This window comes from Fusarium pseudograminearum, chromosome 3, assembly GCF_000303195.2.
Source record: "Fusarium pseudograminearum CS3096 chromosome 3, whole genome shotgun sequence".
Taxonomy (NCBI): Eukaryota; Fungi; Ascomycota; class Sordariomycetes; order Hypocreales; family Nectriaceae; genus Fusarium; species Fusarium pseudograminearum.
Window position 1 is genome coordinate 3,033,478 of NC_031953.1, and position 16,268 is coordinate 3,049,745.

The 16,268-nt window shown below is 47.8% G+C and overlaps 7 protein-coding genes across 7 annotated transcripts, besides 4 other annotated features; 3 read left to right on the forward strand and 4 right to left on the reverse strand.

Annotated features, from left to right (window-relative positions):
- Nucleotides 1-1,038: 1,038 nt before the first annotated feature.
- Nucleotides 1,039-2,183, forward strand: FPSE_06257 (uncharacterized protein; the record flags this gene model as incomplete). Its single annotated transcript, XM_009259375.1, has 2 exons — nt 1,039-1,961; nt 2,018-2,183. 2 exons carry the CDS (start codon nt 1,039-1,041, stop codon nt 2,181-2,183), a joined length of 1,089 nt encoding a protein of 362 aa, XP_009257650.1.
- A 172-nt stretch (nt 2,184-2,355) lies between these two features.
- Nucleotides 2,356-2,396: a microsatellite.
- Nucleotides 2,397-3,243: 847 nt separating this feature from the next.
- Nucleotides 3,244-4,170, reverse strand: FPSE_06258 (uncharacterized protein; the record flags this gene model as incomplete). Its single annotated transcript, XM_009259376.1, has 3 exons — nt 3,244-3,416; nt 3,470-3,834; nt 3,884-4,170. The coding sequence occupies 3 exons, from the start codon at nt 4,168-4,170 to the stop codon at nt 3,244-3,246; spliced, it is 825 nt and encodes a 274-aa protein (XP_009257651.1).
- A 29-nt stretch (nt 4,171-4,199) lies between these two features.
- Nucleotides 4,200-4,221: a microsatellite.
- Nucleotides 4,222-6,077: 1,856 nt separating this feature from the next.
- Nucleotides 6,078-6,143: a repeat region.
- Nucleotides 6,144-7,258: 1,115 nt separating this feature from the next.
- On the reverse strand, nt 7,259-8,680 carry FPSE_06259 (uncharacterized protein; the record flags this gene model as incomplete). Its single annotated transcript, XM_009259377.1, has 1 exon — nt 7,259-8,680. One exon carries the CDS (start codon nt 8,678-8,680, stop codon nt 7,259-7,261), a length of 1,422 nt encoding a protein of 473 aa, XP_009257652.1.
- Nucleotides 8,681-9,919: 1,239 nt separating this feature from the next.
- FPSE_06260 (uncharacterized protein) lies at nt 9,920-11,218 on the reverse strand (the record flags this gene model as incomplete). The annotated part of the gene is made up of 3 exons (XM_009259378.1): nt 9,920-10,496; nt 10,546-10,862; nt 11,216-11,218. The coding sequence occupies 3 exons, from the start codon at nt 11,216-11,218 to the stop codon at nt 9,920-9,922; spliced, it is 897 nt and encodes a 298-aa protein (XP_009257653.1).
- Nucleotides 11,219-11,889: 671 nt separating this feature from the next.
- FPSE_06261 (uncharacterized protein) lies at nt 11,890-12,412 on the forward strand (the record flags this gene model as incomplete). The annotated part of the gene is made up of 2 exons (XM_009259379.1): nt 11,890-12,004; nt 12,087-12,412. 2 exons carry the CDS (start codon nt 11,890-11,892, stop codon nt 12,410-12,412), a joined length of 441 nt encoding a protein of 146 aa, XP_009257654.1.
- Nucleotides 12,413-12,696: 284 nt separating this feature from the next.
- Nucleotides 12,697-13,308, reverse strand: FPSE_06262 (uncharacterized protein; the record flags this gene model as incomplete). The annotated part of the gene is made up of 1 exon (XM_009259380.1): nt 12,697-13,308. One exon carries the CDS (start codon nt 13,306-13,308, stop codon nt 12,697-12,699), a length of 612 nt encoding a protein of 203 aa, XP_009257655.1.
- An 881-nt stretch (nt 13,309-14,189) lies between these two features.
- FPSE_06263 (uncharacterized protein) lies at nt 14,190-14,492 on the forward strand (the record flags this gene model as incomplete). The annotated part of the gene is made up of 1 exon (XM_009259381.1): nt 14,190-14,492. One exon carries the CDS (start codon nt 14,190-14,192, stop codon nt 14,490-14,492), a length of 303 nt encoding a protein of 100 aa, XP_009257656.1.
- A 667-nt stretch (nt 14,493-15,159) lies between these two features.
- Nucleotides 15,160-15,210: a microsatellite.
- Nucleotides 15,211-16,268: the final 1,058 nt, after the last annotated feature.

A 16,268-nucleotide genomic window follows, 5' to 3' on the forward strand; every position in this document is an offset into this window, starting at 1 on the left:
ATCGAATCGAGTATTTACTGTCATGATCTTCTGTAGTAATTGTTGTGTTGTCATATCTCAACAGGCAGAGTCTAACGAATCAATCACCCCCAAACTCCCCGTCGCTGGACGCTGCAGAATTCAAGAGGCACGCGACACAGAGTCTCGGCCCATCGCCCGGCCTCATTCTCTCCGACTTCCGCCACTAAAATCTAGGCCTCCGAGCTCCCCGTGACTTAGAACCAGTGACGTGATGCGCCATGAAAATCTTGATGCTACTCTTATTATTCCCGTCTCTTGTCCGGCGTATCAGCAGCATTTTAAATGTCACTAATATTCCATCATAGGCAGGTGGAGTGCAAAACATGCAGTTGAATCCGAAAATGGATTTTTATGTCTAATCAATAAAGTACAGCGGTATAGTCTCACTGAGGAGATATGTACGCTAGTAGTGTCTATGAAATCACAATACAATAGGTATAGAAGTGGCCTGTGCAGTGTTGAGTGTTTGTGGACCGAGATAGGGTATGGTGATAGCCTCAACAAACCATAACTACCACATAACTCAATAACAGAGCCAACCACAAGAATTTCACTCAGACAGTAATGATTGATCTATCATAGGTACTTTGGACAACTCTGGAATCCACTTGAAAGTTTCTCAAGATACGATATCATTTCTGGGCTTCACCAAAATCTTGCAGTTGTCGACATGAAGCTGATAGAAATGACATGCCATTGAATCCTAAATATCGTTCGAAATGCGGTTTGACAAAAAACATCATGGCATTAATCATCTCATCATGATCTACTCGTGTATACAGTAACATTAAATAATATCAAACCAAAAAGTTATCAGTACGTGAGGATACTTTCTATGCAGTTGTAAGCCCTCAGGATAACATGATAGACTTTGAAAAGTCTGACCATTATTAACTCCCACTGGTTCATTATAAAACTACTTGTCATTATTCGCATTGCAGTTTCGCCCCAATCAAATATTCTTTCTTCCTTTCACCCAATATTGACAATTTTTCATTACCATAAATCACATCCAACATGACAAACTCTTCACAGCCCAAGCGAAAAGGGGCGAGCCTACTTCACCGCATTGTCAGCCCATTCAGACCTAACACTCGCTATCCCCCCAAGTATCTTGACCTCACCGGCAAAACAGCTCTTGTCACAGGTACAACCAGCGGTCTTGGCCTCGAAGCATGTCGACAGCTCCTCTCCCACGGCGTGTCCCAGCTCATCATGAGCGCACGAACCGAGATAAAAGGAGAAGCAGTGGCTGCCGAACTTCGGTATCAATATCCCCAGGCTGATATTCAGGTCTGGGTTCTGGAAATGGAGGCATATGACTCTGTCATTGCTTTCGCTGAGCATGCGGCAGTTCATCTGGATCGTCTCGACATGGTTATCCTCAACGCTGGGACCCTCGAACCAGAGGCCTCGGTATCTCCATATACAGACAATGAAACGATGTTCCAAGTCAACTATCTTTCGACAGCCCTACTAGCCAAACTCCTTGTCCCTGTACTCAAGATTATCCCACCTGAAGGGGAACCATCACGGTTGACAGTCATCACTACTGGTTTCTACAACCCCCATAAGGACAAGTTTTCGCTGCCAGATTTTGAAGATATGTGTCGCACCGAATTGTTGGAAGATGGCTTTCGTGCCAAGATGAAGCGATTCCGCCAGTCCAAGCGGTTCCTGCAACCGTACCTGTCCATGCTGGCCGCCGTCGTCAACCCTGACGAAGTAATCATCAATCTCGTGACCACACATATGATCAGAGACACTCAGCTCACTAAAAAGTCAATGCACAAGGGATGGTTTCGCAGAAAGCTCAGGGTCATGCATACACTTGTTGGCAGAACTCTGGAGACAGGCGCAGCAGCCTACATCGATGCGGTAGCTGTTAAGGGCAAAGAATCGCACGGCGAAACTCTTTCCCTCTGCCGCTCCATACCCAGGTACGTGCTACATATTGTTTGTAAGCAATCACATGCTAATTATGCTGGAAAACTAGCACTATGGGTTGCTGCAAACCCCCTGAATGGCAAGACTTTGAGAGGCATCTTTGGGATATGACTGAGCTTGAGTTCCACTCACTTTTTGTAGACTCGCAGACGCTGGGGGCAAAAATCTACAATGCTAGTATGGTTGAAGATTGGCGTAAATTGCTTCAGACATGAACTGCAGAGACCAAGGTTCAGTTTTACCCGGGTAGAGATAGATGGCCTTTTCGCTCATCAAATAATTACCAATTGTTGGCTAAAATGTACAAATATTTGACAAGGATTACAAATAGGATCAGCTTGCAAGGTTTCACTCAGGCACGTTCCCATCAACTACCACCCACCTGGTCAGTCCAGTCCAGTCCAGTCCAGTCCAGCCCATTCCAGCCCGTGCCTGAATGTGACCTTAAGCGACCAGGATCAAGGGGTTTATTTATACAACGCCCCTTGTTATTCACGTTGTGGACTTTCAGGGTCCAATCTATAGTCAATTATTTATGAAGAACACAAATGGAGTTTTATTCCTCCATCACTAGATCAGATGCCTTGGATTCAGTCGGACAGGCCGGAGCTTCGGCAATTGACTCTCAGTCGGCGAACTTGAGAGTGCAGTCTTGGCAATTACTAATTGGAACTGGCATGTACCTTATCCCACATGCTTATAAACTTACAGGCCATATCACCGCATTATAGTAGCGGCAGTGATGTGAAGTCTTTGGCTTTGCCGAGTCAACATGTCTGGGCACTTATCTTGGCGTAAACGTGGTCACTCTCCCGCTTCTCAATACTCGCATTTTGCATGTTGAGGCCCGAGACACATCCAAATAACAATAGATACACATTGACAATTGTCTCGGCTTCCCTTGAAACCGTTTTCGCGATGACGGAAGTGGATGAACATCAAAAAGTGCGAGTCATTGACTACGCCGGCATTGACTACTTCACGGCCCGTGTAAGCCACCGGACCTATAGCGTGTAACACTTTAATTGTCACTAAGTTCTGACAGGTAACGACATCAAGAGATGAATTGAGACTAATGTGACGATAAAATGAAATAGTGTATTATGTATAGTATAGTATAGGGCGTGTCTATCATCTATGTGCGTCTAACACAAAGGAAGTATTGGTAATACAGAATGCTTTCAAGAACAAACAAATCCAATAATTCTTTGGCACATTAAGTTGATGTCGTTTCGTGTGTCGTGTCAGATCAAATCAGACCAGACTGAGGGACGCTTAAGCCTTGGTGGTGCGGCGGAAGCGGGAGTGCTCAATGTAGTTGGAGAGAGCGCGCTCAGTAACCTCCTTCTCGACAATGGCGTCAACCTCCTCAAGGTCACGCTTGGTGCGCTTGGTGGTCTTGTACCAGTTAGCAGAAGGGTCGCCGAGGCACTGGCCGACGGTAACGGCTGAATTGATGTTAGTATTGGATATCAATAGTTGACAAGAATGGATGACTTACGGATACGGGTGCTGCGCTTGACGGCGTCGAGGACCTTGGGGATGAGGTTGCGGACAGTGTTGGCGTGGACATCGTGGAAGAGAGAAATGGTCTTGAGAGCAGTGGTACCCTGCTTGAAGAGCTTGAGAGCAATGTCGGTCTCGGCAGGGGTGTTGTACTCCCAGTCAAGAGTGTCGACATCAGCACCGATGACGTGGTAGCCGAGAGTCTTCATGACGGGGAGAGCGTTGGAGCCGTAGCTGAAGTAGGGAGCTCGCATGTAGGTAGGGTACTTTCCGATGATGTTGAGGAAGTCAGCCTCAAGACGGGTCATCTGAGTGCGGATCTCGGCGCTGCTGATGGTAGCGAGATCAGGGTGGCTGTAACTTTGGGGTTGTTAGTGAATGTAAGAGTGTAGAGTAGCAGGAGACATACGTGTGGGAGCCAACTTGGTGACCCTCTTTGATCATGCGCTGGACAACAGACTTGTAGTTGTTGATGTTGCCCCAGTTGTTGCCGTTTAGGAAGAAAGTGGCCTTGTAGCCGTACTTCTTGAGCTGGTCAAGGAGCTCGGTGGTGTATTCGAAAGGACCATCGTCAAAGGTGAGGGCGATGTTCTTGTCGACAGTGCAGCTGGTGATCGGGGTACCGACGGGGACAGCGGCAGCGGCGGCCTGGATGAGACCAGCATAGGTGGCGAGCTTGAGAAGAGAGAACTGCATCTTGACGGTTTGAAGGTGGTGTCTTGGGTATAAGATAAGATAAGATAAGATGTGTGTGTGTGAGAGACAGCAGAGACGATAAACGACAGTAATGAAACTAAAAGTAGCTTCAGAGGTAACGAGTGTAGAAAACGAGTGGAAGTGATGAGTTGGGCTGTTGAACCTGCTGAGGAAAAGAGATGTTTGAAGAGCAGACCAAGATGTTCATATATACTTATCTCGACCTTGGCGTCAGGACAGGATAGGAGAGAGCCCTTTTCAGACCTTCACTGTAAGGCTCGGAGTGGTCGATGAGACCGAGGGGAGCTGAATCACACTCAGTCACTTACAGGTATCGGCAAAGGCATCAGCAACTACTGCTGCAGTCGCAATTCGGGACCGGGTGTGGCTCTCTTGGAAAGAGCAGGGTATCCCTGGAGGACAACAACGTACGAGGCTGCCCAGGCCCTTGTTCTGCAGTGCAGTCTGTAGTGGACAGTAAGTAGACTAGTCTTGTGTTGTTAGTGAGTTAGTTGCAGAAGTATCGTAAAGTGGTCGCTGGTTGCAGGGGTTCTCAATGCTGCAGATGGTATTCTTTTTCTCTGACCGGGATCCGGACCTGATGCTACGGACCAGGGGGGGTTTACTCGAGGGTTTGGGTGGAATATCGCGAATCTTGGCAGTTTCCAATGGCAAGGGTGGCTTGCATATAAATGGATATCTTGATGTTATATTTGTGCCCTCTTGCCGTTACTGTACCATGGTAAGTCCATATCCCATCCCAACCCATGATATTCATCCCATGGGTTCAGGTCAGCTACCCTTGTTCGGTCTCGTCGGACCTGACCTTGTCCTTGACCTTGCCTATGGGGCTGTGGCGTTATCTGAGCGGGACGATCCAATGCTCTGCAACCCTGTATGGCTGCAGTTGTCTCAGGTAGGTAGCACAGCATGAGGCAAGTGAGTGATATTCATTTGGGTTTGTCTTCTCGTGAGTTATCGTTGAGCATATGCTGTACAGTAGATCAACTCACAAGACCTTGGAGGAGTCGGTTAGAGTGGGAGTGGAAACAAGGATCTCACGGGCGGGTAGTGTAGTTCGTCAGATGCCCAATCCGCGCGGGTCCTTTGCTCTAACCCGTCTCACTCTGACTCTAAAAAAGACTAAGCCTAATTCAAGGTTATCTAGTCGTTTGTTAACCTTATTCGCGATAAACGATGGTGGCTTGTCTCACGAGGTTTAGAGTGAGTGTGAGTAGGAATTAGAGTGAATGCCCTGAAACCCAAGACCCATCCCGGAGAATAGCCCCTCGAATGGAATTGCACCGTCTACTGTAAGCGGTTCCCTTTTGGGTAGCCGCCGGGTCTAACACGCTGTCAGTGCCTAAAGTGCGTGCCCGCAGGCCCATGGAAAGCACAGCGGCCCTCGGGCGGGCTTTCAGGTACAGGAGGCACAGTTCATCTTCAGGGCTGAGCGATGCATGCACAGCGGGTCATCAGTCATATCAATCGCATTCGGTTCGATCAGAAGCAACCCACATACGACGCCAAGAAGAAAGAAATGTCTTGGATCTCACGAGAGCATTCAAGAGCATCGTCATTTCAGTGGCCGTTGCCTATCTCTATCTAGCATTATCAGTTTGCAGCGTGCATCAATGGCTTACTGTACTTAATCATGCATGCATGCCGCGGACAAATCACAATTGCTTTGACGTATGCTAATCTAACCTCAACACCATCACTTCTATACGAGCATGATCTACCGAGTTTTTTTTCTCACTAACAGCGCAGTTCCAGTCGGCTAGTCCCAGTAGATACCAGAATCCACTGTTCTCTGAAAAGGATTTCGTCTAACCGCCCCTAATAACTTCGCGTCGATTGCCGAACTCATCCATCCCCACAACACCCAAGACCTTTAGCACCGTCTCAAGTAAAGACAGTAGGAGAAAGAGAGAACAAGAGGAAAAAGAAAAAAGAAAGAAAAAGAAGCGAAAGTGGTAACCAAGACGGACATCAACGGCTCCGATGTACTGTAAGCCCCCTTTCATTCACCAAAACCCATCCCTGTCTTTCCCTTCCCTTCAACTCCGTTTCGAATAAAACCTCAAGGAACTAAAAATGGATATCCCAAGAGCCTCTGCTCTTCAGCTCCGTCTCGTTTAACAGCGAGTTGGTTGATCTGCAAGGCTGACCAAACGCCAATCTCTTGGTCTCATGATGTGATATGCGCCAAGTTGCTCGGTTACAGGAAAAAGGAGAAAGGAATACTGCAACTAAAGACTCTTCGACACTACTACAGTTGCAAATTCTCGTATATCATACTCGCCTGACCTAAGCCAAGCGCCAAGGGAGAAAACGCACAACGGGGATTGCGGTAATAGTGACCGTCATAAACAAAATGCTCCATGATATAATGCCAATCCTCTTCATAGTGAATACGAAAAGAGCCAAGACGTCAGTCACGCCGATAAAGTCCGCTTTTATGCAACAAGGATGCCTAAAATTCATTGCATAACGAGATTCCCCAGATGATACTCTGTATAAAACCTGCAATTATATGCCAGGGGCAGCAGCTACGCCGCATCTGGCACCATGTCCCGAATCTTTACACGGAAAGGGGGTCACCTCTGCGAGGGTTGTCAGCCAGCTCGCTCTTCATTGGAGCATCCTGGAGCCTCAACGTTTCCTATAGTGGAAGCTGGGTTGGAATATTCACCGTACTGGCGGATATACGAACCCCGGTCACTGCCCGTTTAAGAGATTCAAGCACGAGCCTGGAATAAAGTCAAAATGAACCAAATATTTATGCTTATTTGAACAAGGATGCCCATCCTTGAAGTGTCAAGAGTATAATGAGTCAGTTTTTAGTAAAACAACAAAGCATTTCAGTCCGATGCCGCTTCAACGCCCGGATTATAAATCAATCAACGAATCAAACTTGTAACTCCTGTCGTAAAAGGTCCCACTCAGTCGAGAATCTAGTCAAATATGTGCTCAACAATCGCTCTGCCAAGAAACAAAAAGTAAAGTAAGAAGATAAGAAAGAGGGTATCAGTGAGACAAATGGTGGTAGCAACGTGGGATACGGACATGGCAGCAGGTTTTCGCATCACAGGTCATCATCCCAGTTACCTTCCACTTCTATCGTCGTGCCCAACGCTTCTCTACCCTGACGAATCATGTCCTGTAATTGCTTATTAAAAGCGTTGATCCGTACATCTGCATCTCGTTCTTCCATCTTACGGCGTGCTGCGAGATGCTTGGCTTCTGCAGTGAGACGGGGACTGGCTTCGGCGGACCCTCCACGTCCTGACGCTACTGAGGCATTACTATGAGACCGGCGGTGTGAAGACGTCTTGGGCTTGGTTATCGGTGATGCTGCGGCTGCGGCTGCGGCTCGGCGACGACTAGGTTGGGGAATCTTGCTGGGAGTTGCCTCACGAGGGGACCCAAAGGAAGTAAACGAGGCAAACGACGCCGTTGATGCTGCGCGAGGGGAAGGGGCCGAAGGGGAGGGGCCAACTGACAATCGGCTCGAAGGTCGGTTGATAGTCGATCGTCGCTGACCAGGAGTAGAGGCCGAGGAAAATCGAGATGACGGAGTAGCGCTGATGCGTCGGCCTGTTGTCACCGACGGGCCCGAGTTTCGATTTCGAGGGGTCGCATAGCAAGACGGACGTCGCAGTTGATGAGTAGGCTTGGGTACAGGCTCTGGCTCAGCTGGTTTCTCATCACTCACCATGACCCAATTCCTGCCCAGTTCATCCTTATTATCAGTGTGTCTTCTCTTCGGATGCGGTGCCGTGGGTGTAGATGCGCCGCTGTTCATCTCATGGTCGGCGCTATTGGACTGTTGGTTGAAGTAGTCTTCCTGCGGCGGTGGAAATCGTCCAGGGAGGTGATGGCTTTCGAAAAGTGTCTGGTCCAGCTCTTCCAGCCTGCCAGAATTCATCGTGTAAGCCTTGCCGCCACCAGCTTGGAAACCTCTAAATGAGCCAGTTCTACAAAACTCCCACACACGGCCAACGACGCCGCCAATAGTCGAGAATGCGAAACTGCCCCAGCCTTGCGAAGGCATTGGGTTGGGAGGGAGGTTGAAGAGTTGTGTTGGGCCAGCGTCGTTGTTGTCGATATCGTGCTGTGTTCGATTTGATCCAAGCGCGCGACGATAATCTGAATCCGAGTAAACGCTCTCGTCTAGCATACGGGTATCGAAAGGGCCACTGGTTGGTGTATCGAGCTGTCCAGCAAGCTGATAACGCATGTCGTCATTTCTTATCTGAGAAAGGGGTGATCCAAAGTAGCTGTGCCTATCGACGTCATCGTGTATGCGAATGTCTTGCGATCGTGACATGTCATGACAGGTCCGCTTTCGCTTTCCAGATTGCCCTTCAGGTGTCGCAGTGCTGTAAGGGGAGGCGTAGCCGTAGCTGGTGCTCGAGCTTGGTGACATGGGCGGACGGAACAGGCCAGGGTGAACGCCCTCGCGATTGAAGCCGCCGGGCATGTGGAAATGCGTTGGGATAGTCATCGTGTCTAGGTGGTAGGAATGCGAAAAGCGGAGGTCAAAAGGGCGCGGCTCGCTTGCCGATCGTTGGATGATGGAAATAACCTTTTGCTCTAAGCGCAACGAAGCTATTAACGATAGGCCAAGTTAACGGCAGCCGAGACACATCAGGTTCACTGCCGCAAGCGAATCCGGGGAAGATGGGGAATCGAATATTCGGATCGATCGCAATCGAGGACCAAAAAGCTAGATAATGAAAATGATCGAATTCTTTCGTCTTGTCGAGAATGGCGATGGTTTGATGAACGGCCTCGTGACTATGTAAGATAGATGATGGTGTCTTGTGATGATGAGCGCATGGAATTTGGGGAAATGGAGGGGACAAAGGATGTCTGGGCTAAAACAAGCGCCCAACAGAACTCAGATACACAAATATAGGCGCAAATGAAAGGAGAGTGCCTATTAACAGAGTGAGATGATTGATGTATGTAGGATGCGCCTTGAATGTGAGGCCTGATTTTGATAATGGATAGTTTGTTCGGCAAATTGTCGATGTTTTGTTTGGATGGCTGGGGGTGGTTGGGGGGCCAGCACAGGCCTTTTTGGAGACGTTTGATTGGCCGGATGGTGAATAATCCTAGTTGTAACTGTCGGCACCTCGGTATTTGATAGAAATCCAGGGGGAAAATGGATAAAGAGTGACGAAGAAGTTGGATGACTGATTTTGAGGATGAAGAAGGATGAAATGATCCAAGCAAAATTCGAAACCTGTTTAGATCTCACCGCTGCGTAAGAAAGTGGCTAACTAAGGATTGAAAACTTCCATTCCTGTTTGCTGGCGACCTGCAGCTGCAGCTTCCAACTGCGTGGCGTGGCGTCGTTCTCATGGCTTGGTCCACTCAAGATCGACAGGGTTCATCTGAAACGAGTCTCTTTGAAGGGGATTGTTAATGTTGTAGATAGGCATTTGACGAAATAATAGGACTGTCTTGGTTTAATTATCCTAATATCATATGTCGTCCAGGGAGATCAATCATCACATGAGATGCTTCAGGGAGACAAGTTCATGGCAGGTCTAGATGCACTGCATGTCGTTAATCATTGCTCGTTCCTAGCAAGTCTATCATCTTGTACCACGTAGAACATACCATTCAACATCCGTCCATTCTATGCTTTCCTCTATCCTATGCGCCATCACAATGTCATTAGTATCGTTCATCCAACTCTTCCGAAAACAAAGCCACATGTCATCTCAACCTCCATTCAACCCTTGTTGTAGTAGTCATCTTGCTGACCCTTTCGCTCAGTAGTGACACCTCCGTTGGTGCCGTCCTCGCCGTTAACATGTTTCTTGCTTCCCCAGAAAGCCTCCCGCTCCTTGAGAACATCCTGGCCCCAGGCCTTCATCTCCGGCAGATGCATCCTGGTAGCGACATACGCGAACTCGCCTAAGTCTAGTATACCCTCGCCGCGCTTCTCGTATTCGACCATCTGCAGGAGGAGCTCCATCTTATCGACGTCGTGCACAAAGTGACTATCGAGCGTTTCGGAGTCCTCGTATTCCTGCCAGATAGCGCGGATGTCCTCGCCTGTCGTACCTCCGGCGACGTTTCTTAGCAGGTTCTTTGTCAAGAAGTCCATGGTATCGGATTCGCGACGGCTCTTTTCGGGCTTGGGGACGCCATCGACTGGGGTGATGTCGCCAACGAGTAGTTCGGCCATGTCGTGGATAAGGCACATCTTCATGCATTTGGCGAGGTCGAGCTTGGGGGCGAGGGAGGGTGGCGCGAACATGGAGATCATCGACATGCGATACATGTGGTCGGCAATAGACTCTCCCCTAAGATTTGTTAGACTGTGTTTTACGGATTTTGTCTAGAGCATCTTACCTAGAAATGCCAAACCGCCTCCATCCTTCACGCTTGGTCGTCTTGAGTCGTTCGAGCATGTGGAAAAAGGGAAGCGGTGACGAGGACTCCTCAGCAGGCGCACCACCGGGAATCTCCTTGACGACCTTGTCAACAGTCCATTGGCCGTCGACCTTGACCATAGGAGTGAAGCCCAAATGTGCGATCACTTCTTCGGAGGAACGGTGTCCATTCTCCTTGATCTGTTCCGGTTGCGAACCCATCTTTCTGGCAGAGTAGAGTCGGTATTGTATGTGTCGTCGCGGGGTTGAGTCAATGGTGGTGCGAGTTGAAGGAAGCTGTCGTAGGGAATTGACTGTAGAGTTAAAAGTGTTGACAAAGAGAAGTGTTTGCCGAGGCCGTAGGACAGTAGAGACAATCATAACAAGAGTTCAAACGGTGAATGGGTCATGAAAAGAAGGGACTAGAACAATCGAATTGTTGATTAAAGCGGGTAGTACAAAAGTAACTGTAGTGCGTCCAGGCCAGTGCCGAGACTATTGATGGTCAGCCTGAAAGCCCCAGATCGTTTAGTGCGTCATTGAACAAGGGTTAGATCTAGGATCTTGCAGGGTAGCAACATGATCACTTAGACGCGGTGTAGAAGGATGCAAAGGAAGAATCAACTTGCCTTTCTTTACTTTGTACTTACCATGTTTTCTGGGTGCAGTACTTTAGTACCTATAGTCTACATACAGTGGAGATGGTTGTAGATATCGGATGTCTGTTAACAGCGCAGAGATACCTAATTGTCAGTAACACCTTATTTGCCCACCTCTTACATGAGAATATGTGTGTTGATTCACGATGCCTTACGCAGGGGTTGTGACAGGCAGTCATGGAACAATGTGTGTATCAATATACAATCCAACTCCCCAGCCCATTGTCGACATGGGATTAATGTTGAATCCGACTATAAACCGGCTGGTTATCTTGTAAAGTCAAGTTGGGCGGTGTAGGTTAGGCGAAGACTGGCAGATAGTTTATTCCAGCCTGCAAAGATACCTAACGATGATTGTATGTGCAATCAAGTACCCTGCATAATCAGGTCAAGTGACAGTATCTGTGGACAATTCCATTCAAATCTAGACCAAGCATGTCTTCATCTGCTTCCCATTGTAGAACCTCCTCTACCAATACAATCTTTCTAGCGTCTGGATGGGGTCTTACTCCGCCGAGAAAAAAGGACACTAAATTTAGCTCCGCACTTGCGGGACTGATCAATCCAACCTTGAATGAGCCTCATCTTTAGATCCATTTCATTCAATCTCTCACATGCTACGTCTTGGAAATATTACAAAGTCTTTCTTCTCACAAACTCGCACAATGACCACAATAGCTTCCCTGAAGCGGCTATCGGCCAAATCTCTATCCGAGAAGATCCTCCAAGAAGTCGACGCCACGGATCCCACATTCGCTGTCATCGATGTTCGTGATAATGGTAAGTTCAATACAAAACCTTGCTTCCGGAATGATATCTCCGATCTCGGATAACTCTCAGTGTCTGTACTGATGTCTAAAAGATTACATCGGTGGCCACATCAAGGGCTCAACAAATGTCCCCGCACACACTCTAGACTCCATGATGCCAACTCTAGTGCGTCGCCTCAAAGACAAAAAGACAGTTGTTTTTCACTGTGCGCTGAGCCAACAACGAGGCCCAAGTGCTGCACTCAAGTACCTGCGAGAGAGAGATGGTATTTTGCGCTCCATGGGCGAAGACCCCAAAGGCGAGAGCTGTCAGGATGTGTTTATTCTGGATCAGGGGTTTTCTGGATGGCAGGAAGTTTACGGTGAAGATGAGAGGTTGACCGAGGGATACGTCAAGGATCTTTGGGGAAATTATTAAGAAGCCGAGTTGAATTTTTGCAGAGATGTATCTTGCACTGATGCGGCCAGTTGTCATGGAATAGCACTCGCGAGATAAAAGACGTATCAAAAGAAATCCCCCCTGACCACTTTTGCGAAACCAAACAAAGAAGTGCTGATGTATAGAATCAACACCATACACGAGTCCATCAAGCCATACCAGACCGATCGTTCGTTCGTTTGCAAGCCAGCCGAAGCCATTGTCAGTTCAAGTTAGCCAAACGATCCAGCACAATGTTTGGTTGGAAATACTCACAGAGCAGTTTACTCTTCTGCAGCAGCAGCCTTCTTCTTCTTCCACCACTTGAAACCAAACCAGCCAGCAGCTGCAATAACAAGGACACCAGCACCAATCATGATCTTGGTCTTGTGAGTCTCGAAGAATGAGGACCCAGGTGGTCCAACCTGGCCCATCGGTACTCTGCCAGGAGTAAGATCGACAGCTGGATCGTGTATCATGGGCGCGGGTCTAACATCGTAAATAACTGGAGGGCGACTAGGGCGACCAGGGCCATTAGAAGGACGGGTATCATACACAGGACGAGGACCGGAAGAAGAACCAGGACCGTAAGAAGTACTAGGACCGGAAGAAGAACCAGGACCATAAGCAGGAACACCATAAGAAGGACTAGGACCAGGACCAGGAGAAGGACGAGAGTGACCCTCTGCTGTCGGTCTCCACCAGCCTCTCACTTTCTCCCAGTCCCCAAACCAATGAGGCTCTGGGATAGCATCTGGAGTGAGTCCAGGGATCCCTCTCGCCTCAAGAGTGACAAGATGACTGGTCTCGGCCTCAGCAGGGACAGACCGTCCATCGAAGAGGTCAACCCCAGAAGCAATAGACTGGCGCACGTAGAGTGTAGGAAGTGGCGCCATGAGGATGTGTTTGTAGGACAAATGTGTCGAGACGGGTTTTGTGAGGAAAGACGATGGTAAATGGGTTGAACCTCTAGAAATACGAAAAGACAGCAACAAAATTTTTTAAAACAAAGAGACCCAAAAAATAAACGAATAAATACATGCATGTGACAATATAGACTCCATATGAGCAAGAAAGTTATTTTCTCTTTTATTGGATACTATACACTCAAGGTTTACGGTTGCCTCGAGGACACTTTGGCCAGCGAATAAGAAAAGGTGCAAAGTTCTTGCGGAGGTTGGCCTATTGAAAGAGGATCGAGATGTAGAGAATGAACTCGGCCAGTTGAAGTGGCGTGTAGGATGCTCGTACAAGTATACTTTGTTGCTACAACTCTCACGCAACTAGTGTCGAGAACTTACACGAGTTCCAATGAATAGTTAAGAGAAGATTCCAGAAGGCAATATGAGAAGCATCACCATTCGCCCAAATTCACAAGTTCTCACGAACCTAGGTAATGAAGCTTCTCAATCTGTCTTGCGCCCCTTGACTCGGGCATCCAACCCCCTCAACAACTCCTAATTAATTGAGTTGATAACTGGCCACGTAGTAAGATGTCATTAACTATAGGAAATATATAACATCTCATGATTCCTTCAGACACACTGTAGTTTCTTTCATCTACCATAAGCTCCTGCCAAACTCGAAAGGGTCAAGCTCATCCCATCTTCACCCTCACCTTCACTCAACCCCAGCTCACACCCACCACGCCCACCTTCTTGAGCCTAATGACTACATTGAAACTACATTTCTGCATACCGAAAGCACCTCAAAGGCTCACATATCTAAACAAACCACACAACAAAACATCTCAACACACCACACAAACACCTACACCATGGTCGAGAGACTGAGGCCCGAGATCTACCCCAATCACGGAAGTGGTAGCTCCAGTCACAGAAGTGGTGGCTCCGACTTCTTAGACACGAGCGGTGGCATAGCCATCTTTGTCGTCGGCATCGTGATCGCCGCAGGCGTAATTCTCGGCTTGTTGTCCCATCTCCTGCAGAGCAGGAGGACGGGTCACTTTGATTATCAGTCGAGAGGCACACAGGCGGGTCACTCCGGTTATCAGACGAGAGGCACACAGACGGGTCACTCCGGTTATGAGACGAGAGGCACACAGACCGATGCGGAATGAAAGGCCTGAAAGGAGTGTTGAAAAAGAAGGTCAGGTTTGCCGGACCCATGTTCGACTCGTTCGAATCAGCCTCGCTAGCAGACAGCATACCCAACGACTGGGCAGATGCATAAGGGAACACAGGGATGTTGAGAGAGAAACCCGAGAGATGACACAGAAACTTTACAATGGTCGTCCAGGGGCTGGATGGAAGTTTGAGAATTAAGCTTTTGACGTCAAGAAAAAACACCAACGAGAGAGCTTGATATGGCAGAAACAGGATCGACAGCTTTTCGCTTATGCCTGGCAGGCCAAGGGTTTTGATCTTGTCACGATCGTTTCTTCTCAACATGCCTTTGCAGGTTCATAGCAAGTCTTGAAAAATACATCTCACCTTGTGGTTTAATATAGTCTGATACTCCTCTTACATATCGTGACTGCAACACAACTAATTGTCAACAACCCTACCAAGAAATCAGTCTGGTTGGCTACACAATATTACTATCATGTGACAATTCCTGAATCTTGCTTGTGAGAAATTATCGCAGAGTCTATATGCATACGCTTGAAGGCTATAGTCTGAATTCAAGGTGAAAACTTAGCTTTGAGTTATACTTTTAGACCAATGAGATATAAATATAACCTGATTCCTCTGCTCCTTACTTTATGATTCTATCTTCTGAGCAATCAACATAGCACCGCACAGCACCACACAAGACCACACAAGACCACACAAGACCAGCGCCCTCAACTCGATCACGCCACCAAGACACAATCGAACTATCTGTCCAAGGACTCAAAAATGTCGAATCAAAACATTTTCGACAGGTACTTCGTCAACCCGGTGGGGAGTTTTCTCGTACAACACTGGCGTATCCTCCTGGTTATATTTCTTTGCCTGGCTACTGTCGTTGTGGTTGCATCTTACACGCTTTGCAAAAAGGCAGAACCACAGGGGGACGAAGAAGCATGAATGGGTTACCACGGTGGTGGAAATTGACGACTGCCCTTGGACCTTTACACTTGGCCCTTTACTCTGGATATGCCACGTTACCATGCCATGTATGTAATTGAACAGAACGACATGTTTAGAGCGATGTTGACTAATCTATCTGAACAGGAAGATGGAGAATCGACTTCCAGATGGTATTTTACATGTCAGCACTAAGTGCATTCAGCAAAGATCATGGCGGCTCATGGTATCAGAAAAAAGTAGCCAATGAAAGCATAAGAGACGAAACTAGTAGGCCAGCTTATGATATTTAGACTATACTCTCTAGACTACTCTTTGTTTTAGGGCAATAGAAAAGTCGGTTGTCTTGAGGAAGCTGTACCAAGCATCAGTCGTTCATCATACTGTGTCCCTGTCTTGATCCTCCCAAGCAACACCGAAGTTTCTGTCTCTACTGCTAAGAGTTAGTACGATAAAAGAATGGAAGGCTTTTGACAATACGTACTATCGCCGGTGGTGTTTGGGAAGTTGATTGTGATTCCGATTCCCAACAGCTTTAATCACGGCAATCATAACCGAGATGGAAAAGATACCAGCTGATATTCCGGTGACCCAATGCCAGATCCCTTTTGGGACTGGGTCGTATGATGGACTCATGATGCCGAGAGAGACGTGTTGGCGAAAAAAGGTGATGCTCCTAACCGTAGTCGAGAGAGGGATGCCTGTTGTGCCTGCTGGGTAGCAGAAACGTTGACCCCCTAAGCTTTAGGGCATAAAAATAATCAGCCCAAAGACTATAGTCTTAGTAACATAAGTTGACTTACTAGTTTCGTCCCTTATGATAT